The sequence below is a fragment of the Amblyraja radiata genome, chromosome 22 (assembly GCF_010909765.2).
Source record: "Amblyraja radiata isolate CabotCenter1 chromosome 22, sAmbRad1.1.pri, whole genome shotgun sequence".
Classification (NCBI taxonomy): Eukaryota; Metazoa; Chordata; class Chondrichthyes; order Rajiformes; family Rajidae; genus Amblyraja; species Amblyraja radiata.
Window position 1 is genome coordinate 43,262,962 of NC_045977.1, and position 22,829 is coordinate 43,285,790.

General features: G+C 46.0%; 1 protein-coding gene across 1 annotated transcript in view; it reads left to right on the forward strand.

The window, feature by feature from the left end:
* Positions 1 to 22,829, forward strand: part of tmc7 (transmembrane channel like 7) — a 47,413-nt gene that overhangs the window by 9,794 nt on the left and 14,790 nt on the right. The window contains exons 4-9 of the mRNA XM_033041217.1: positions 165 to 332; positions 3,239 to 3,321; positions 9,390 to 9,535; positions 10,983 to 11,130; positions 12,393 to 12,566; positions 17,468 to 17,625. Of these exons, the coding sequence (XP_032897108.1) occupies positions 165 to 332; positions 3,239 to 3,321; positions 9,390 to 9,535; positions 10,983 to 11,130; positions 12,393 to 12,566; positions 17,468 to 17,625 (877 nt within the window). The remainder of the gene's footprint in view (positions 1 to 164; positions 333 to 3,238; positions 3,322 to 9,389; positions 9,536 to 10,982; positions 11,131 to 12,392; positions 12,567 to 17,467; positions 17,626 to 22,829) is intronic.

The window sequence follows — 22,829 nt, forward strand, 5'->3', positions numbered from 1 at the left end:
GGAAGTTGGTAGACTTTTGTCAGTTTGGGATATTAAACAACAAGGACCATGTCAGGTAAATGGAGTCCAGGTGCAATTGAAAAGCAGAAGAGGCTTGAGTTTATCTATTCTTATTGAAAATGTTGTTATCTGGTTTTATAGCTTTTTTTCTTTTTATCTTTCAGGCAAATTTGGCACTGGAATCCAATCTTATTTCTCCTTCCTCAGCTTTCTGGTTTTGCTGAATTTTGTGATTTTCATATTAATGTTTACTTTTATTACACTTCCAATGATCATTGCAGACCATGGAGTTCTTAACACCACAAGCACCCGTGATACCTCTTCTGCCATAGGTAATTAATGTACAGTAAAGTTAAGGATTGCAAATGTATTTAATCATTGTGTTTCCATGACTCATCAACTAATGATATGCATTGTTGAATGACTTCCTGCAATCTATTATTAAGGAAATAGTGACCATGCACTTAGAATATAGTAATGATCAACACAGAGAAGAAAATAAAGTTATGTGTGACAAATCTGGACAAATAGATTTCTTAAAGTTTGTAATTAGCAGGACAGCTAAGGGCTAACCTGTTTATGTATTTAGAATTTCAGAAGGCCTATGATAAGACACCAAAACAAAAGATTGTCAAACAGAATTAGAGCACATGACATTGGGATTAATATGATGGTTTGGATTAGGGAACAGTTAACAGACAAAGTTTAAAACAAATTGTGATCATTTTCACATTGGGATGGTGTGGTGCTGGTGCCCAACAGTTCAAGATATATATCAGTGATTTAGGTAATGAATCCTGTGTAATGTTTCCAAATGTGCTGATGATTCAAAGTTTAGTATTGTGGGCTGTGAGGAGACTCAAAGGGGATGCAGACAGGCTAAGCCTATGTGTGAGGACGTAGCATTTTTATTTATAACTAGACTAAGTGTAGACCCGTTGGGTCTGCTCCCCCAACGCAATATTCCACCACACACCCGTTCCCCCAACGCAACATTCCACCAATCACGCAGAGCCCCCAACTGAACAGGCGCAGCTCATTTCCCCTCACCCCCAGCACACCTTCACCCTCCCTCTTCCCCCCCTCTTCCAATCTCTCCCTCTCCTTTCCCCTACCCTCAGTCCCTCCCTCCATATCTCCTCTGCCCTCCCTACCCCTCTATCACCCATTCTTCACCTCCCCCTATCCCTCCCCTTTATCCCTCCTCACCTCCCCCACTGCCCTCGTCTCCCTCTATTCCCCACTCCCTACCTCTCCCACTCCCTTCCCTCCTCACCTCCCCCACTTTCCCCCCTCTCCATCCCAAGCCCCTCAGCTCCCTCAATCTCCCCACTCTCTCTCCCTCTATTCCCCACTCCCGCCTCCTCTCCTTCTGTTCCCCCACCTCTACGACCAGACATGAGACAGGAAAAAACTGAAAAAAGAGGAAGAGATAGATTTCTCCGTGGATTTTGAAATTCTGCAAGGCCCCGCCACCACGAGGCCCCACAGCTGCCGTGGCCCCGTCGTCATGAGGCCTCACCGCCGCGGTCTCAATGCCTCCTGGATCGCCACGTAGAACCTCGGCCAGGGCCTCGTGGATAGAAGCCCGGGTCGGACGAAGCGGCTGACGGCGCCCGCAGCTGGGCACCACGGAGGACGTGAAGTGGGCTCGGCACCTCAAAGGCGCCTGCGGACGCAGCTCCAACCAGTGGAGAGTTAGTGATGCTCACTCCGCTCCTTCAGCTTTATATTCTCCTTGCCGGGCGAGTCAGGCGCTGCCCGTTACTGACAGCGGACCCGGCCAATCAGTGCGGCGGTGGTGCAGGGAGGGGTGTCGCCGTCCAGGCAACTGACAGGAGAGGAGACCAATCTGCGTGGCAGTTTTTAAGATTTTTAAAACTTAATAACTTAAAAAATATACCATCGATCGGAACAAAACTTGTTGCCCTTGCAGCACAGGAGAATGGTGAGTAAGGTAGCAAAAAATCGTAGCGCTATTGTGTACCGTTTTTGAGCAAATAGAAAAAAACGCAAAACCAGAAGAGCACAAGATCAGCGTTTTAGTTGTATATAGATAGAAGTCATTTATTTTGGAATGAAAACTTAAAAAGCTGAGTATATTTGAAACTATGTGAGATTAAAATATATTAATCTTCAGGGTGAACTGGCTGCCCTGTGTACAAATCATTGTAAGTTAACTTACAGGTAGAGTCATAGTCATACAGCAAGGAAACAGGTCCTTTGTCTCAACTTGTCCATGCCGACCAATCTAGGCAAGTCCCACTCTGCCCACTTATGAACACATACCTCCAACCTTTTCCTATCCATGTAAGGCTATGTGTTTGGTATATAGACAAACGCAGTCTTAGAAAGAAGCAAATAATTCTTGGGGCAGACGGTCTTGGGTCAAATCTGTAACTGTAGATCAAGAGCTAATGCACTTGACTTTCTATTCAGTTTGTTTCCCAGAAGGTTGCAAATAGGATTTGTGCTTCTGGAATTTTCTTGCAGCATTGGTATCTTTGCTACAAACTATCGAAACTCTTCCTTGTACTGTTTAGGTCAAATCAATCTATAACAAAACTGATGTGGCTAGCTGATCATTCTGTGTGTTTCTGTTGTATGTGCACCATGCCCTAACTTCCAATTTGCAGATTAGCAAAGGGAATTTGCAATCATAATTGAAAGTAGATTGGCATCCACAGTACTGAAGAAACGAACGTTAGGGTCAATGTCCCGGCTTTCCTCTAATGGTGGACAACAATATCTTGTGTTGATGCATAACATGCTCGAGTAGATCTTCCCAACAAACCTCCAAAATGTGTTCATTTCTTTGAAGAATAATTACCGTCCATGGAACCTTAGATTTGAATTTTGTTTACACATGTTAAAATATTGCATCATCACTACCTGAATTGCAAATCATTCTTGTTACTGTTCTCATTCCAGAATTCCTGGGGGGGGGGGGGGGGCTAAAAATGTGATGTGGAACAGTGAAATAATTATATAAATATATTGCTTCATTCATTTCATTCATTTATTGAGTTTGTTACGTTTATCATATTCCTTCCATAAGGAAGAACCCTATGTGTGGTCTGACTTAGACTGGCAGCTTATTTATAGTGGGGAAAATAGAGAGGAATTTCCAGAAGGCATCTTCCTCAACAAATGCAATTTTGTTTGATGCTATTGTGTCTACTGTGAATTTTATCCTTCAATTAAAAATCTTGCCAATTGTATTTTTTCCACTTTATAGCTGAAGAATGTACAGTATACGAAGAGTTCAATCCTAAGCTGGTCTTATTCTATAGTTACATGACCAATCTTCTCTCAGGAACAGTAAGTATATTTGGGAATTGGTTACAAGGTTCCATCCTTGGCCCCATTCTCTTCTCCCTGTATATGCTCCCCTTAGGCCAAGTCATTGAAAGGCACGGCATTTCCTTCCATTGCTACGCAGACGATACCCAACTCTATCTCCCCCTGAAGCCCAAAAACCAATCAAATCTGTTTAACCTTACCCACTGCCTCGAGGATATAAAGTGTTGGATGACCCAGAACTTCCTCCAACTAAACGAGAGTAAGTCTGAGGTCATCCTTCTCGGCCCCTCGGACTCAATCTAAATGATAGCAGGCAGCCTTGGAAGCCTTACCCCACTAATCAAACCTCACGTCAAAAACCTTGCCGTGATATTTGACTCAGCACTGAAATTTGACAAACAAGTCAATGCCGTGGTAAAAGCTAGCTTCTTTCAGCTTCGGACGATAGCTAAAATAAAACAATTCCTCCAGTTTGATGACCTGGAAAAGATCATCCACACATTCATCTCCTCCCGCCTAGATTACTGCAACTCCCTTTACACTGGCATCAGCCAATCTTCCCTGTCCCGCCTGCAACTGGTCCAAAACGTGCAGCGAGACTCCTGACGGGCACCCGAAAAAGGGACCACATCACCCCGATCCTGGCCTCTCTCCAGTGGCTCCCTGTGCGGTTCCGTATAAACGTCAAGATCCTCCTCCATGTCTACAAAGCCCTCAATGGGCTTGCCCCCACCTACATAAAAAGTCTTCTCACCCACCACTCCACCTCCAGGCCCCTCAGATCGGCCGACTTGGGGTTGCTGAATATCCCACGGTCTAGGCATAAGCTCAGGGGCGACCACGCCTTTGCGGTTGCAGCCCCTAGACTGTGGAACAGCAGCATCCCCTTTCCCATCAGAACTGCCCCTTCCATCGACTCTTTTAAGTCAAGACTAAAGACTTATCTATACTCCCAAGCCTTTCCTGACGTCCTCTGAGTGAGGACTACATGTATATATGTATGTAGTTTGTTTTGTTGTGCTATTCTTATAACAAATGTAAAGCACTTTGGCCAACGAGAGTTGTTTTTTAAATGTGCTATATGAATAAATGTGACTTGACTTGATATAATTCCTATGAAAAAACATTAAGGAAAGATGTTATAAGAAAAATGTTGTTAAGCTGGAATGGGTTCAGAGAAGATTTACCAGGAGTTGCCAGGAATCGAGGGCCTGAACTATAGGGAGAGTTAAGCAGGCCAGATCTTTATCCCCTGGAGCGCAGGAGAATGATGGGGTGATCTTATAAAAGTGTATAGATCATGAGAGGAATAGATATGGTAAATGCACGTCTTTTACCAAGAGTATGGGGAACCAAGAACAAGAAGACATAGGTTTAAGGTGAGGGGAGTAGATTTAATAGGAACCTGAGGGGCAACTGTTTTTACACAAAGGGTGGTAGGTATATGGAATGAGCTGCCAGAGGAGGTAGTTGAGACGGGCACCATCACAACATTAAAAAAAACATTTGGACAGGTACATGGATAGGATTGGGTTAGAAGAATATGTACCAAAGACAGGCAAGTGGAACTAGTGTAGATTGGGGCATTGTGGTCGGCATGGGCAGGTTGGGCCGAAGGGCCTGTTTCCATGCAGTATGACTATGATTAGGGCAGATATATGGATAGGGAAGGTATAGTAGTATATGGGCCAAACGTGCGCAGGTGGGACTAGCACAGAAGGGCAAGTTTCCATGCTCTATGACTCACTATCATTTAAAAACATTTTATTTAATTCTTCATTGCTCCCTTTCCACCTGTTCTGGGCCCAGCACATAGATGTAATCATATTGTTGCACTACCTTGAAGAACTTAAGTGTGGTTTATGTGTTTGTGTGTCGTGCAAGTCTCTATACGTGCATATGACAATGAAGTCTACTTGACCTGACTTAGATTCATGCAGCACAGGAGCAACTGACCAACTGACCCATGCCAACCAAGATGACTCATTCGCCTGCATTTGGCCTAAATCCCTTTCTATCCATGTACCTACCACAATGTATTTTAAATGTTGTTCTTGTACCTGGCTCAACTATTTCCTCTGGCACTTTGGTCATGTACCTACCACTCTGTATGGGCAAAATAATTGTCAGCCAGGTTCCTATTAAATCTTTCCCCTCTTACCTTAAATCTATGCCTTCTAGTATATTTGCATTTTTGGGGGAAACTTTAACAAGGAATTTGATGCCAATATCTGGCAACTGACCTGCCAAGAATTTGACCTGTTCCCATGTTAGTTATGCAGAAACAGGGAACTGCGGATACTGGTTTACAAAACAATGCACAAAGTGCTGGAGTAATTCAGGTCACGCAGGAGAACATGGTTAGGTGATATTTTGGGTTGGGACCCTTCCTCAGACCATGTCAGTTATGTTCAGGTGTCATTTCTAAGGGATGATCAGCCATGATCACATTGAATGGCGGTGCTGGCTCAAAGGGCCGAATGGCCAACTCCTGCACCTATTGTCTATTGTCTATTTCAATCAATCAATCAATTTTATTTGTATAGCACATTTTAAAACAACTCACGTTGACCAAAGTGCTGTACATTAGTGCAGGCACTAATGTGCTACATACAATGGTACACAGACCTAACAATACATACATAAACTGTTTACAGCGCCCCCTCAGAAGGACTCAAAAACGCTAGGGAGTAGAAATAGGTTTTGAGCCGCGACTTAGAATCGATGGAGGGGGCAGTTCTGATGCTGTTCCACATGGCAGATGCAGTATAATGTGGATAAATGTGAGGTTATCCACTTTGGTGGAAAAAACAGGAAAGTAGACTATTATCTGAATGGTGGCCGATTAGGAAAAGGGGAGATGCAACGAGGGTACACAAAAATGCTGGAGAAACTCAGCGGGTGCAGCAGCATCTATGGAGCGAAGGAACTAGGTAACGTTTCGGGCCGAAACCCTTCTTCAGACTGATAGGGGGTGGCGGGGAGAAGGAAGGAAAAAGGAGGAGGAGGAGCCCGAGGGCTGGGGGATGGGAGGAGACAGCTCGAGGGCTAAGGAAGGGGAGGAGACAGCAAGGGCTAACAAAATTGGGAGAATTCGGTCTGAAGAAGGGTTTCGGCCCGAAACGTTACCTATCTCCTTCGCTCCATAGATGCTGCAGCACCCGCTGAGTTTCTCCAGCATTTTTATGTACCTGGGAGAATTCAATGTTCATGCCCTCCGGATGCATGCTCCCCAAGCGGAATATGAGGTGCTGTTCCTCCAATTTCCGGAAATTGGAGGAACAGTTTGGCAATGGAGGAGACCCAGGATCAGAGAGGTCGGATTGGGAATGGGAGGGGGAGTTGAAGTGCTGAGCCACCGGGAGGTCGGGTAGGTTCTTGCGGACCGAGCGGAGGTGTTCGGCGAAACGATCGCCCAACCTCCACTTAGTCTCACCGATGTAAATCAGCTGACATCTAGAGCAGCGGATGCAGTAGATGAGGTTGGAGGAGATACAGGTGAACCTCTGTCGCACCTGGAACGACTGCTTGGGTCCTTGAATGGAGTCGAGGGGGGAGGTAAAGGGACAGGTGTTGCATTTCTTGCGGTTGCAACGGAAAGTGCCCGGGGAGGGGGTGGTACGGGAGGGAAGGGAAGAATTGACAAAGGAGTTGCGGAGGGAGCGGTCTTTGCGGAAGGCAGACATGGGGGGAGATGGGAAGATGTGGCGAGTGGTGGGGTCACGTTGGAGGTGGCGAAAATGACGTAGGATTATTTGTTGTATGTGATGGCTGGTGGGGTGAAAGGTGAGGACTAGGGGGACTCTGCCCTTGTTGCGAGTGCGGGGATGGGGAGAGAGAGCAGTGTTGCGGGGTATGGAAGAGACCCTGGTGCGAGCCTCATCTATGGTGTAGGAGGGGAATCCCCGTTCCCTGAAGAATGAGGACATTTCAGATGTCCTGGTGAGGAACACCTCATCCTGGGAGCAGATGCGGCGTAGGCGGAGGAATTGGGAGTAGGGGATGGAGTCCTTACAGGAGGCAGGGTGGGAAGAAGTGTAGTCCAGATAGCCATGGGAGTCAGTGGGTTTGTAGTGGATGTCGGTCAAGAGTCTATCACCTGCGATGGAGATAGTGAGGTCAAGGAATGGTAGGGAAGTGTCGGAAATAGTCCAGGTGTATTTGAGTGCCGGATGGAAGTTGGTGGTGAAGTGAATGAAGTCAATCAGTTGTGTGTGGGTGCAGGAGGTGGCCCCAAAGCAGTCGTCGATGTAACGAGATGCAACGAGACCTGGGTGTCATGGTACACCAGTCATTGAAAGTAGGCATGCAGGTGCAGCAGGCAGTGAAGAAAGCGAATGGTATGTTAGCATTCATAGCAAAAGGATTTGAGTATAAGAGCAGGGAGGTTCTACTGCAGTTGTACAGGGTCTTGGTGAGACCACACCTGGAGTATTGCATACAGTTTTGGTCTCCTAATCTGAGGAAAGACATTCTTGCCATAGAGGGAGTATAGAGAAGCTTCACCAGACTGATTCCTGGGATGTCAGGACTTTCATATGAAGAAAGGGGATAGACTCGGCTTGTACTCGCTAGAATTTAGACGATTGAGGGGGGATCTTATAGAAACTTACAAAATTCTTAAGGGGTTGGACAGGCTAGATGCAGGAAGATTATTCCCGATGTTGGGGAAGTCCGGGGGAAGTCTTTTAGGACCGAGATGAGAAAAATATTTTTTACACAGAGAGTGGTGAATCTGTGGAATTCTCTGCCACAGAAGGAAGTTGAGGCCAGTTCATTGGCTATATTTAAGAGGGAGTTAGATGTGGCCCTTATGGCTAAAGGGATCAGGGGGTATGGAGAGAAGGCAGGTACAGGATACTGAATTGGATAATCAGCCATGATCATATTGATCATTGACCACCCCCGCCCCCCCCCGCAACCGAGTAAAATGATTGCTACTATATACATGAGTGATTAAGAAATAAGGTTAAAAATGGTAAACAAACTTTTGAAACAAAAGATAATTCATTTTAAGAAAAGTACTTCTGAAATCTGAAATACTTCTAAGGAGATACAACCCTCACACATTATTCGGCTTCTGATGCCAGGCCAATATTAATTGTAGCTTTGAATGTTATAAAAAGTCAGTTTTGTACATAGTGTTTCAAGTACTTTGTAATGTCTGGTTTATAAATTCTTGAAACATTTCCTGACTGTATTGATATTGCAGCTTCTCTGGAGGTGGCAACAAAAAGCACACCCTCTGGCGACCAGGGATTTTCTGTGTTTTTTTCACTTAATCATGCACGTTCACACACCAGAAGTTGTGGTTGCATTTTCTCTGTTCCCCTAATATGTGACACCTAATGTGGATCTAGCTAAAGGTTGCTCTAACCTCAGACGTGGCAAAGTCTTCCATACCCCAATCCCTCTACGTGGTGGGGTGGGGTAGGGTGCACAGTGGCAGAGCAATAATGAACCTTTCCAGCTGGCTGCCAGAGATAGATTTCAAAATTGATTAGAAGGTTTGGAATGTTTAAAAGCATTAAAAATGTAATAACTTTTTGAGTTTTAAAACATGAAAATGTTATGGGAATTGTAAATGGATGATCATAGATCCTCAGCATCATTCAACTCCATTAGATGTTGTTCTTTTGCCATGTTTCGGCACGAGTCGCCAAACGGCAGTACAAAGCAGGAACGTATCTGGGAAAAGTCTACCGTGAAACTTGGAAATTCTTAGTTCACGTGTGCAGGTGGTGAAATCACAAACTTTCTGCACTTTGTCAGCTTGTTGCTGCAAAATCCAGGTAATTTACTTCTCACTGTATATTCTGGACCAATGTGGTTATTAACCAACAAAAAATCACGATTTTTAAATGACAATTTGTTAAGTAGGAGCTTATATAAAAAATCTTCTTGCCTTTAAATACCACTTTCGCTCACTCCCACCTTTTCAGTCCCAGTAAGAATAATACCATATTATCTGTACCGCTCACTTGGGGGAGACTGGGATCAAGTACAGCCCGTTGCACACTTTGTTTTAAAAGCTCTGTTAAATTATCCGTTTGGCATCTCCTAATAGGATTTTGTTTTGTTTTTAGGGATTCCTGGAGCAGACATATCTTTTTTATGGATTTTACCGAACAGATGACATGCATTCTTGGAATTTTCACTACAATTTACCACTTGCATACTTTATTACAACGTTTGCATACATCCTACTGAGTCTGTTCTGGATAGTGAAGAGGTAATTGTTCCGCTTTTGATTTGCTACAGTTCAGTTAAATGTATAAAGGAACCCAGTTTACCTAACGCAGGTGAAATAAAAGGTACACAAAAATGCCGGAGAAACTCAGCGGGTGCAGCAGCATCTATGGAGCGAAATAAATAGGTGACGTTTCGGGCCGAAAACCCTTCTTCAGACTGATCTTCAGTCTGAAGAAGGGTTTCGGCCCAAAACGTCACCTATTTCTTTCGCTCCATAGATGCTGCTGCACCCGCTGAGTTTCTCCAGCATTTTTGTGTACCTTCGATCTTCCAGCATCTGCAGTTCCTTCTTTAACACTTTGTCTACTCCACTGCGATATCGCCTCAAGGTATGCCTACTTTGAAGAAGTTCTCCTCCTCTCTCCGGAGACAGTTTCACAACCTCCTCTCTAACTGCACACCCTCTGTGATCCCCCCTGCCCTCCAACTGTACGACGATCAGTCTGAAGAAGGGTTTCGACCCGAAACGTCACCTATTTCTTTCGCTCCATAGATGCTGCTGCACCCGCTGAGTTTCTCCAGCATTTTTGTGTACCTTCGATCTTCCAGCATCTGCAGTTCCTTCTTTAACGCAGGTGAAATAAATATTGGAACATCTCAGCTATTCTGGGTGGGGGTTAGAAACATAGAAAATAGATGCAGGAGTAGGCCATTCGGCCCTTCGAGCCTGCACCACCATTCAATATGATCATGGCTGATCATCCAACTCAGTATCCTGTACCTGCCTTCTCTCCATACCCCCTGATCCCTTTAGCCACAAGGGCCACATCTAACTCCCTCTTAAATATAGCCAATATGTTCTTCCTTGAACAGAAACCCAATCAATTTCCCACTACTATCTCTCCTCCACTTGGCGGAACATGCCCCAACAACTACTCTTTTTACTCCTTTCACTTTCTCCAGGTTAAAGGTGTAGCCATGGGCACTTGCCCCATCTATGCCTGTCATTTTGTTGGTTACATCGAATGGTCCATGGTCCAAATGTACACTGGCATCATCCTCCAACTTTTTCTTTGCGAACTCGCCAACTGCATCGGGGCTGTCCTCTGCACTCATGCAGAACTCCCTAATTTCATTAACTTTGCCACTACCACCCTGCGCTCAAAATTTACTTGGACTCTCTATAATACCCATCTCCCCTTTCTTGATCTTCCTGTCTTCATCTTAAGGGACAGACTATCGACTGACATCTACTACAAAACTACTGATTGCCACAGTTATCTGGACTAGACCTCCTCCCACCCTGGATAATATAGGCATCAAGTGGTGGGTGGTGTAAAAAGGTGAGGAAAAACAGGTTATTTATGATGTAATTGAATAGTGGAACAGGCAAGAGGGCAAATTATCTATTCCTTATTTTATGTCTTATTCGTGCAATCTGTTCATGTGAGTACCATCACTGATTTCATCTTGTGTTCATCCTTCAGGGCAGTGGAAGGTTTCAAACAAAGCTTTATCAGATCAGAAGACCGATTTCAGAGTTTTTGTAATAAGATTTTTGCAGGTTGGGACTTTTGTATCAGAGATGAGCGTGCTGCAGAGTTGAAACATCGTAGTCTTCAGTATGAGCTGAAGGTAAGTTTTCTGCCAACTATTGTGGAACAGGTAAAGGCCAGATTCCAATGTTGCAGTATTCACGAATCGTGCAGGGTCTGGCTTGTGCAAACCTTAGCCATGATCACATTGAATGGTGGTGCGGTGCTGGCTGGAAGGGTCGAATGGCCTACTCCTGCACCTATTGTCTAACTGTCTGAGCTGGGATACCCCATTCAATCTTCAGCAGAGCGTGGATGCAAGAAATGCAGTTCTGGCAATTAGGATGACATTTATGTGACCATGTTGTGATAAAAGAATGTGCTTCTTTCTCGTTTTCATTAGATTACAGGTATAAGTTCAGTTAGACTTTTGTCAACACTGAAATTTTAAACTTTAGAATTCCCCTCTTTAAAGTGCTGTCCTTCGTAAAAAAAAAAAGTCTAACATGGGCAGGACCTCCACAGTGAATGGTAGGGCTCTGTGGAGTGTTGTAGAGCAGAGGGATTTGGGAGTGCAGGTGCATGGTTCCTTGAAGGTCGAGTTGCAGGTAGATCGGGTGGTCAAAAAGGCATTTTGGCACATTGGCCTTCATCAGTCAGAGTATTGAGTGTAGAAGTTGGGAGGTCATGTTGCAGTTGTATAAGACGTTGGTGAGGCCGCATTTGGAGTATTGTGTTCAGTTCTGGGCACCATGCTATAGGAAAGATGTTGTCAAGCTGGAAAGGGTACCGAGAAAATTTACGAGGATGTTGCCAGGACTAGAGGGTCTGAGCTATAGGGAGAGGTTGAGTAGGCTGGGTCTCAATTCCTTGGAGCGCAGAAGGATGTGGGGTGATCTTTTAGAGGTGTATAAAATTATGAGAGGAATAGATCGGGTAGATGCAGAGTCTCTTGTCCAGAGTAGATGAATTGAGGACCAGAGGACATAGGTTTAAGGTGAGAGGGGAAAACATTTAATAGGAATCTGAGAGGTAACTTTTTCACACAAAGCGTGGTGGGTGTATGGAACAAGCTGCCAGAGGAGGTAGTTGCGGCTGGGACTATCCCAACATTTAAGAAATTTAAGTCAGACAGGTACTTGGATAGGACAGGTTTAATGGATATGGGCCAAATGCGGGCAAGTGGGACTAGTGTAGCTGTTGGCCGGTGTGGACAAGTTGGGTCGAAGGGCTCGTCTTCACACTGTATCTCTCTATAACTCTAAAAGGGAACCTTTGCCAGGCACATTTACAGTATTTGTAATGGACAGAGCTTTTCTTGCAAGAGGCAGAGAAATAAACTCTTTGTTTTTCTGGTGATAGACTGATTTGGATGAAGAAAGAATTAAGCAGAAGATTGCTGATAGGACTCAGAAGGAAAAAGTCAAGATCTACCTCCTGAGAGCGCTCTTGAACTTGCTTGTGGTATTGATACTGATGGTTTGTTTCTACATCATTTATAAAACTACTGTCTACTCTCAGCAGTTTAATAACAAAGTGAGTATTCAGTTTGTTGCTTGACATAAAGCAATGAGGTTACAAATTGTATGACTACTCTCTTATTTACATGTTAAAAATCAATTATGGGATTTACTGCTGTCATTTGTAGATTATTTTATTCTTGCAGTGCAATATAACACAAACGGGCTGGGTATATTTGTAGAACATTTTAAGGACTATGCATATTCTTTAAAAGTTGCAAGAAAGAATGTCTTGGTATTGGCCATAGTCTTACACTTTGCCTCTCAAGTTCAAACTTTCCATTGCAAAATCGCATCACATCAATGGGACATGGATATTGAAATATTTAGCCTGAGGTACCTGGCCTTTAGAATGCTTTTGTTTGGTTGTGTTTTGCTGATAATTCCAACACCTGCGGTTGCTCTATTTTACAGCTCTACTGCAAAATGTACTTTGATGTTCTCCTTGTGTCGGCTATCATTCCCTCGAGAAATGCCGCTCCTCCACGGAGAGGCGACTTTTTCCATGTTGCCTCCCTCGTGGCCTAACATAGAGGTGCAGTGCGGCCTTTCCCGGAGACGCGCCCGGAGCTTCAGCAGCGGGCGCAGCATGGGCCCTTTCGGCTCGGAGCGGAAGAGCCCTCGACCGGGGGGGGGGGGGGGAGAGCACTCCGTTCGCTGGCCCGCGACAGCCTGAAGTCACGGTCTGCGGAGCTCCAGCTGGCGCAGCGTCCGGAGCCTGGGATCCCTCGTTGGGGACCCCGGAGGAGAAGAGCTCCAACCGCCGGCCCGCGGCCAACTTATAACCGCGGGCGCAGCAGGGACTTATCGTCCAGAGCGGGGTCCCTCGCCGGGTATCCCTGGAGAGGAGCTCTGACCGCCGGCCCTGCGGTGCTTCTGGCTGCGGCGCGGCGGGGACTTTAGATCTTCGACCGCCGGTCTGTGGCCTACACCATCTTGAAGCCGCGGCCTCTGGCGGGGAGGCACCGATTCTGGACTTACATTGTCTGCACATCCGGCCGCCCGCAGCGGCGACTGCGGAGGGTTGTGGTCCCGACCACGGGGGAAAATGGAGGAGGACTGACCAAACTTTGTGCCGTCCACCACAGTGATGAATGCTGTGGTGGATGTTTGTGTTACATTTTTATTGTGTATTGTGTGTTTTTTTTTGTAAATTGTACCGCTGCTGGCAAACTCATTTCACTGCACTATGTGCATGTGACGAATAAAACTTAACTTGACTTGAGTACCCGAACACTTTGTTTTGTTCCAAGCAATTTGATTCAATCACTTTGCCTTTCCTTGGTTTTTGTTTAAGGAACAATTCAATTCCACAACCCTACATGGCACTACCCATCTTCATAAAGTCCCCCAGCCCTGAGATGCCAGTGTTCTAGACCTGAGATGCCAGTGTTCTAGACCTGAGATGCCAGTGTTGTAGACCTGAGACCTGAGATGCCAGTGTTGTAGACCTGAGATGCTAGTGTTGTAGACCTGAGATGCCAGTGTTGTAGACCTGAGATGCCAGTGTTGTAGACCTGAGATGCCAGTGTTGTAGACCTGAGATGCCAGTGTTCTAGACCTGTGATGCCAGTGCTCCAGACCTGAGATGCCAGTGTTGTAGACCTGAGATGCCAGTGTTGTAGACCTGAGATGCCAGTGTTCTAGACCTGTGATGCCAGTGCTCCAGACCTGAGATGCCAGTGCTCTATGATTAGCATGGGTGTACGGGTACCCACTTTCCACCACCCAGAAGTACATGCAGGGGACGTTAACAGTCATCACTCATCCTGGGCTACTCAACCAACGATGAGAATGGGGAATGACTGGATATGTGGGCATCCAACAATGATCGCTACCACCTCCACGATGCCAAGCAACCAGGTACATTCCACTCAAGCAGATGGAGGAGAGACTACAACCCAGACCTCTGCTTCACATTGAAAACTGATGTTGGCCACCCTGCTCCATGATCCATAAGTCCACATACACCTGCTCTGATCCATATCGGTGTACATATCCCTGTGATCTCATCCAAGCCGCTTGCACGCTGGAACTTCAGGAAAGCAGATTGGACAGGTTTCACACAAGAAGTTGAGGAAAAGATCACGTCTTGAACCTGTCCGCAAGAATTACAAGTCCTTCTGCACGATCCTGAAGGCTGCAGCAAAGAAGTACGTCCGCAAAATCTTCACTCCTTGCTAGCTCCCTGAATCAGAAGACTTCTTGAAGCAGTTTGAGGCCACAGGCGACCCAGATACTGCCACAGAACTGCTAGATTCCCTGGATACAGCAAGATATCAACGCTGGCAAGAGACTGTAGATGACTTGAACTTTACACACTCCAGCAGGAAGGCTTGGACTCTCCTTCGTCATCTTGGTTCAGCTGTTCCTGCCCGGTACAACCCCCCTCAAGGTGTCAGCAAATGCTGTAGCCTCTCGCCTGCTGGCAAACTCGAAGGTCACCACTTCCAAAGAAGCGATAGGAAGTGAGACAAAGTCCATCTCTTCTTCACCATCCTCAAGCCCCCTTTCTAATCCGTACACTCCAGTTGATGTAGACAAAGGCCTGTCCTCTACTAAAGCTGGGAAAGCAGCAGGAGTCAGATGGGATGCCAGAGAGCAAGCTGGCTTTAGACCTGGTAGAAACTGCGCAGACCAAGTCCTTGCCCTCACTACCAATATACAGGCTGGCTTCCAACGTGCCCTGAAAACTGGTGTTGCTCTCATCGATCTGTCATCAGCTTATGACACCGTGTGGAGACATGGTCTGTTGCCGAAAGCTTCCAGAATCTTGAAGTCTCATCCATCCTCAGCAACCGTAGATTTAAGGTCTCGCTTGGGAACCAGACCAGCTCTGTCAGGACCCTGAATGATGGTCTCCCCCCCAGGGCTCTGTCCTAGCTCCCCTAATCTTCAACATTTATGTGAGTGACATGCCAACTACCTCATCCAGGTAGTTTGCATATGCAGATGACCTTGGCCTTGTCTACCAGGGAGCTGCCCTTGAGGATATCAGCAGAGTGCTAACCCAAGACTTGAAGGGGATGGAGGAGTACTTCACCTTCTGGCGACTTTGCCCCAACCAATCTAAGACAACGGTCATTGCCTTTCACCTCAGCAATCGGCTCGTCAATGCTAAGCTCCGAGTGGTAAGCTGGTTGTAGATCTGATCTATTTGTATGTTACCCAATACCAACACACATATGCTCCACACCACTTATCTATAATCCAGTCCTGGTTTTCATCATACCGGCACCACTCTTATTAACAGTTCCTGGCACAAGCTGCCAGTCGTGACCCAGATGCCGCACGAGGTGACGCCAACATGCTGTGCAACTTTATTGTATGTCAATAATCCTGTTGGATCGTTACTCTGAGTATGTGTTATTTGCTCTACACCGATGAAGAATGAAGAATTCCCCAAGTACCTCGGAGTCACCCTAGATCGCACCTTCACCTATCGTGAACACCTGAAGAGGGTGGCTGATAAACTGAAAGCAAGGGTCAACATCATCAGGAAACTTGCAGGCAACAGCTGGGGATTCAATGCACACACCCTCCGTACCACAAGCTTAGCCCTAGTCTACTCAACGGCTGAGTTTAGCTCACCAGCTTGAGCTAATAGCTGCCACACCAAACGAGTTGACACTGTCCTTAACTCTGCAATGCGGGTCATCACAGAGACGCTTAAATCAACAACTTTGCAGTGGCTCCCTGTCCTCTCTCATATCACCCCTCCCAGCATACGCAGCAGGGAGAGGATGTTGAAAGATTGGTGCACCATCGAGGCTAACCCTGACCTTTCCATCCATGCTGACTTGAACAATCTGCCCAACATGTGCCTGAAGTCCCGCAAACCCTTCTGGTCTTCAGTTAAATCCCTGGAAGACTTTGACTCTAAGACTGAGTGGCGCAGAGCCTGGAAAGATGCCAACACCAACAGCGGAGAGGTCACAGACCCCACAGTGAAACCACCAGGCTTTGACCTCCATCACAAGCAATGGCTAACCCTGAACAGAATCTGCACCCTCCATGCAAGAACAGCCCATCACCTGCACGTGGGGGATGACAGACAGCCCTGCTTGTGACTGCAGACATCCAGACTAGACCATCCCACATATCGTGAATGACTGCCCACTGAGGCTTTTCCCTGGGGGCATCAAAGCCATCCACCCAGTAACTGATGCCGTCCTGGCCTGGATATCTATCCTTGATCTACAACTTTAGGCTGTGCACGCCATACGCAGGAAGTAGTACGGTTGTCAGGTTATGGGGAGAAGGCAAGAGAATGGGGTTAGGAGGGAGAGGTAGATCAGCCATGATTGAATGGCGTAGTAGACTTGATGGGCCGAATGGCCGAATCCTACTCCTATTCCTTATGACCTTTTCATTCTTGCCCCTTTGCCATTCCTAAGTTAATTTTTTCCTCCATTTGCAGCCATGCATTTCTCCGTTAGTCCCTTATCCAAGCCTTTATCTTTTTTAAACATTTTGAGGCTCTTCTTTAAAACCACCTCTTTGACCGAACCTTTGCACACTGTGTCTAATTTTGTTACAGAGTGCCAATATCAGTAAATAATACAAAATGACAGAAAAATTCAGCGGGTCATTGTTATCTGGGAGCTGGCATTAATTTTAAATGTCAAATTATTTCTCTCTCCACTGATACAGCTTGAGCTGCTAAGTATCCCAACATCTTCTGCTGTTTTTCATAGTTTGGTTAATGTCACATTTTATCAAAGTTTCTGTGAGATGACAGTATATGTTCACACATGTAAAGGTGTCATATACTTGTAAATTATTGTTGTTTGTTGTTTCAATAGGCCGAATAGACTGTTTATCATCTCATATTTTCTGTTTCCCCGTTTAAATTTTATTTTTTGACTCTTATAGTGATATAGGTGCTTAATTTAATCATGTTTCTATTTTTATCAGAAACATAACTCCAGAGGCTTCACAATTGATCTAACGGTTGAATACTTGCCCTCTATTGTGATCACTGCAGCTAACTTTATCACTCCACTGCTGTTTGAACATATAATTAGATTTGAAGACTATTCACCAGCCTTTGAGATAAAATTCATGCTGATCAGGTATGTATGGATCGGGCGGGTGTGGGTAAGCATAATCCCCTTGGTCATACCAAGATGTAACTAAAACATACACTGTCCTCCATAATGTTTGGGACAAAGACACATCATTTATTTATTTGCCTCTGTACTGCACATTGTCAGATTTTATAAAAGGGTCATTTTTATACATTTTGGTTTCACCATGTAGAAATTACAGCTGTGTTTATACATGTCCCCCCATTTCAGGGCACCATAATTTTTTTTTACACATGGCTTCACAGGTGTTTGTAATTGCTCAGGTGTGTTTAAATGCCTCCTTAATAAGAGAGCTCTCAGCACCTAGTCTTTCCTCCAGTCCTTCCATCACCTTTGGAATCTTTTATTGCTGTTTATCAACATGAGGACCAAAGTTGTGCCAATGATAGTCAAAGAAGCCATTATGAGACTAAGAAACAAGAATAAAACTGTTTGATTCATCCGCCAAAATCAACTGTTTGGAACATAATTAAGAAGAAAGAGAGCACTGGTGAGCTTACTAATCGCAAAGGGACTGGCAGGCCAAGGAAGACCTCCACGGCTGACGACAGAAGAATTCTCTCTATAATAAAGAAAAATCCCCAAACTCCTGTTCAACAGATCAGAAACACTCTTCAGGAGTAAGGTGTGGATTTGTCAATCAATGACCACTGTCCGCAGAAGACTTCATGGTCAGAAATGCAGAGGCTACACTGCAAGATGCAAACCACTGGTTAGCTGCAAAAATAGGATGGCCAGGTTAAAGTTTGCCAAGAAGTACTTAAAAGAGCAACCACAATTCTGGAAAAAGGTCTTGTGGACAGATGAGACAAAGATTAACATATATCAGAGTGATGGCAAGAGCAAAGAATGGAGGAGGGAAGGAACTGCCCAAGATCGAAAGCATTCCACCTCATCTGTGAAACGTGGTGGTGGGGGTGTTATGGCCTGGGCATGTAGTAGCATAATGAATTCTGAAGTGTACATCCTATCTGCTCAAGCTCAAACAAATGCCTCAAAACTCACTGGCCAGCGGTTCATTCTACAGCAAGACAATGATCCCAAACATACTGCTAAAGAAACAAAGGAGTTTTTCAAAGCTAAAAAATGGTCAATTCTTGACAATAGACAATAGGTGCAGGAGTAGGCCATTCGGCCCTTCGAGCCAGCACCGCCATTCAATGTGATCATGGCTGATCATCCACAATCAGTACCCCGTTCTTGCCTTCTCCCCCTATCGCTTGGCTCCGCTATCTTGAAGAGCTCTGTCTAGCTCTCTCTTGAAAGCATCCAGAGAACCAGTCTCCACCGCCCTCTGAGGCAGAGAATTCCACAGACTCACAACACTGTGTGAAAAAGTTTTTCCTCATCTCCGTTCTAAATGGCCTACCCTTTATTCTTAAATGGTGGCCCCTGGTTCTGGATTACCCCAACGTCAGGAACATGTTTCCTGCCTCTAGCGTGTCCAAACCCTTAATAATCTTATATGTTTCAATAAGAAACCCTCTCATCCTTCTAAATATACAAGCCCAGCCGCTCCATTCTATCAACATATGACAGTCCCGCCATCCCGGGAATCAACCTTGTAAACCTTCGCTACACTCCCTCAATAGCAAGAATGTCCTTCCTCAAATTGGGAGACCAAAACTCCACACAATACTCCAGGTGTGGTCTCACTAGGGCCCTGTACAACTGCAGAAGGACCTCTTTACTCCTATACTAAACTCCTTGTAATGAAGGCCAACATGTCATTCGCTTTCTTCACTGCCTGCTGTACCTGCATTCTTACTTTCATTGACTGATGAACAAGGACCCCCAGCTCCCTTTGTACTTCCCCTTTTCCCAACTTGACTCCATTTAGATAACAATCTATCTTCATGTTTTTGACACCAAAGTGGTTAACTTCACAATTATCCACATTAAACTGCATCAGCCATGCATCTGCCCACACACCCAACTTGTCCAAGTCCTCACAGTTCACACTGCCACCCAGCTTTGTGTCATCTGTAATTTTGCTAATGTTACTTTGAATCCCTTCATCTAAATCATTAATATATATTGTAAATAGCTGCAGTCCCAGCACCGAGTCTTGCGGTACCCCACTAGTCACTGCCTGCCATTCTGAAAGGGACCCGTTAATTCCTACTCTTTGTTTCCTGTCTGCCAACCATTTTCTATCCATGTCAGCACTCTACCCCCAATACCATGTGCTTTAATTTTGCCCACTAACCTCCTATGTGGGACCTTATCAACTGCATTCTGAAAGTCCAGGTACGCTACATCCACTGGCTCTCCCTTGTCCATTTTCATAGTTACATCCTCAAAAAATTCCAGAAGATTAGTCAAGCATGATTTCCCCTTCGTAAATCCATGCGGACTCGGACCGATCCTGCTACTGCTATCCAAATGTGCCGCTATTTCATCTTTTATAATTGACTCCAGCATCTTCCCCACCACCGATGTCAGGCTAACTGGTCTATAATTCCCTGTTTTTCTCTCCCGCCTTTCTTAAAAAGTGGGATAACATTAGCTACCCTCCAATCCACAGGAACTGATCCTGAATCTATAGAACATTGGAAAAATATCACCAATCTGTCTACAATTTCTAGAGCCATTTCCTTAAGTACCCTGGGATGCAGACCATCAGGCCCTGGGGATTTATCTGCCTTCAGTCCCATCAGTCTACCCAGCACCATTTCCTGTCTAATGTGAATTTCCTTCAGTTCCTCCGTCAACCTAGATCCTCTGGCCACTAGTACATCAGGGAGATTGTTTGTGTCCTTCTTAGTGAAGACGGATCCTAAGTACCTGTTCAACTTGTCTGCCATTTCCTTGTTCCCCATAATAAATTCACCTTTTCCAGTCTTCAAGAGTCCAACTTTGGTCTTAACTATTTTTTTCCTCATCACATACTTAAAGACGCTTTTACTATCCTCCTTTATATTCTTGGCTAGCTTACCTTCGTACCTCATCTTTTCTCCCCATATTGTATTTTTAGTTATCTTCTGTTGCTCTTTAAAAGTTGCCCAATCCACTGGCTTCCTGCTCATCTTTGCTACGTTATACTTCTTCTCCTTCATTTTTAATTCTTTATTTGTTCCACTGTCATCCCTGCTAGGGTATCTTTCAGGTCAACTTTGGCCAGCTCCTCCCTCATGGCTCCATAGTCCCCTTTGTTTAACTGTAATACTGACACCTCCGATTTACCCTTCTCACTCTCAAATTGTAGATTAAAACTTATCATGTTGTGGTCACTACCTCCTAATGGCTCCTTTACCTCGAGTTCCCTTGTCAAATCCAGTTCATTACATAACACTAAATCCAGAATCATATTCTTCCCTGGTCGGCTCCAGTACAAGCTGCTCTAAGAATCCATCTCGGAGGCACTCCACAAAGTCCCTTTCTTGGGGTCCAGTATCATCCTGATTTTTCCAGTCTACCTGCATGTTGAAATCTCCCAACACAACCGTACCATTACCTTTATGACATGCCAATTTTTACTCTTGATTCAACTTGCACCCTATGTCCAGGCTACACAAAATTGCTGGGGAAACTCAGCGGGTGCAGCAGCATCCATGGAGCGAAGGAAATAGGCGACGTTTCGGGCCGAAACCCTTCTTCAGACTGATGGGGGGTGGGGAAAGAAAGAAGGAAAAAGGGAGGAGGAGGAGGAGCCCGAGGGCGGGCGGATGGGAGGGTGGGAGGAGACAGCTAGAGGGTGAAGGAAGGGGAGGAGACAGCACGGGCTAGCCAAATTGAGAGAATTCAATGTTGATGCCGTAAGGACACAAGGTCCCCAGACGGAATATGAGGTGCTGTTCCTCCAATTTCCGCTGTTGCTCACTCTGGCAATGGAGGAGACCCAGGACAGAGAGGTCGGATTGGGAATGGGAGGGGGAGTTGAAGTGCTGAGCCACCGGGAGGTCAGGTAGGTTATTGCGGACTGAGCGGAGGTGTTCGGCGAAACGGTCGCCCAACCTACGCTTGGTCTCACCGATGTAAATCAGCTGACATCTAGAGCAGCGGATGCAGTAGATGAGGTTGGAGGAGATACAGGTGAACCTTTGTCGCACCTGGAACGACTGCTTGGGACCTTGAATGGAGTCGAGGGGGGAGGTGAAGGGACAGGTGTTGCATTTCTTGCGGTTGCAACGGAAAGTGCCCGGCCATACTCCGCCATTTCCGCCACCTCCAACGTGACCCCACCACTCGCCACATCTTCCCATCTCCCCCCATGTCTGCCTTCCGCAAAGACCGCTCCCTCCGCAACTCCCTCGTCAATTCTTCCCTTCCCTCCCGCACCACCCCCTCCCCGGGCACTTTCCGTTGCAACCGCAAGAAATGCAACACCTGTCCCTTCACCTCCCCCCTCGACTCCATTCAAGGTCCCAAGCAGTCGTTCCAGGTGCGACAAAGGTTCACCTGTATCTCCTCCAACCTCATCTACTGCATCCGCTGCTCTAGATGTCAGCTGATTTACATCGGTGAGACCAAGCGTAGGTTGGGCGACCGTTTCGCCGAACACCTCCGCTCAGTCCGCAATAACCTACCTGACCTCCCGGTGGCTCAGCACTTCAACTCCCCCTCCCATTCCCAATCCGACCTCTCTGTCCTGGGTCTCCTCCATTGCCAGAGTGAGCAACAGCGGAAATTGGAGGAACAGCACCTCATATTCCGTCTGGGGTCCTTGCGTCCTTACGGCATCAACATTGAATTCTCTCAATTTGGCTAGCCCGTGCTGTCTCCTCCCCTTCCTTCACCCTCTAGCTGTCTCCTCCCACCCTCCCATCCGCCCGCCCTCGGGCTCCTCCTCCTCCTCCCTTTTTCCTTCTTTCTTTCCCCACCCCCCATCAGTCTGAAGAAGGGTTTCGGCCCGAAACGTCGCCTATTTCCTTCGCTCCATAGATGCTGCTGCACCCGCTGAGTTTCCCCAGCAATTTTGTGTACCTTCGATATTCCAGCATCTGCAGTTCCCTTTTGAACCCTATGTCCAGGCTACTGTTTGGGGGCCTGTAGATAACTCCCATTAGGGTCGTTTTACCCTTACAATTCCTTAGTTCTATCCATACTGACTCCACATCTCCTGTTTCAATGTCACCCCTTGCAAGGGACTGAATTTCATTCCACACCAACAGAGCTACCCCACCCCCTTTGCTCACCTGTCTGTCTTTTCGATAGGAGGTATACCCTTGAATATTCAGTTCCCAACC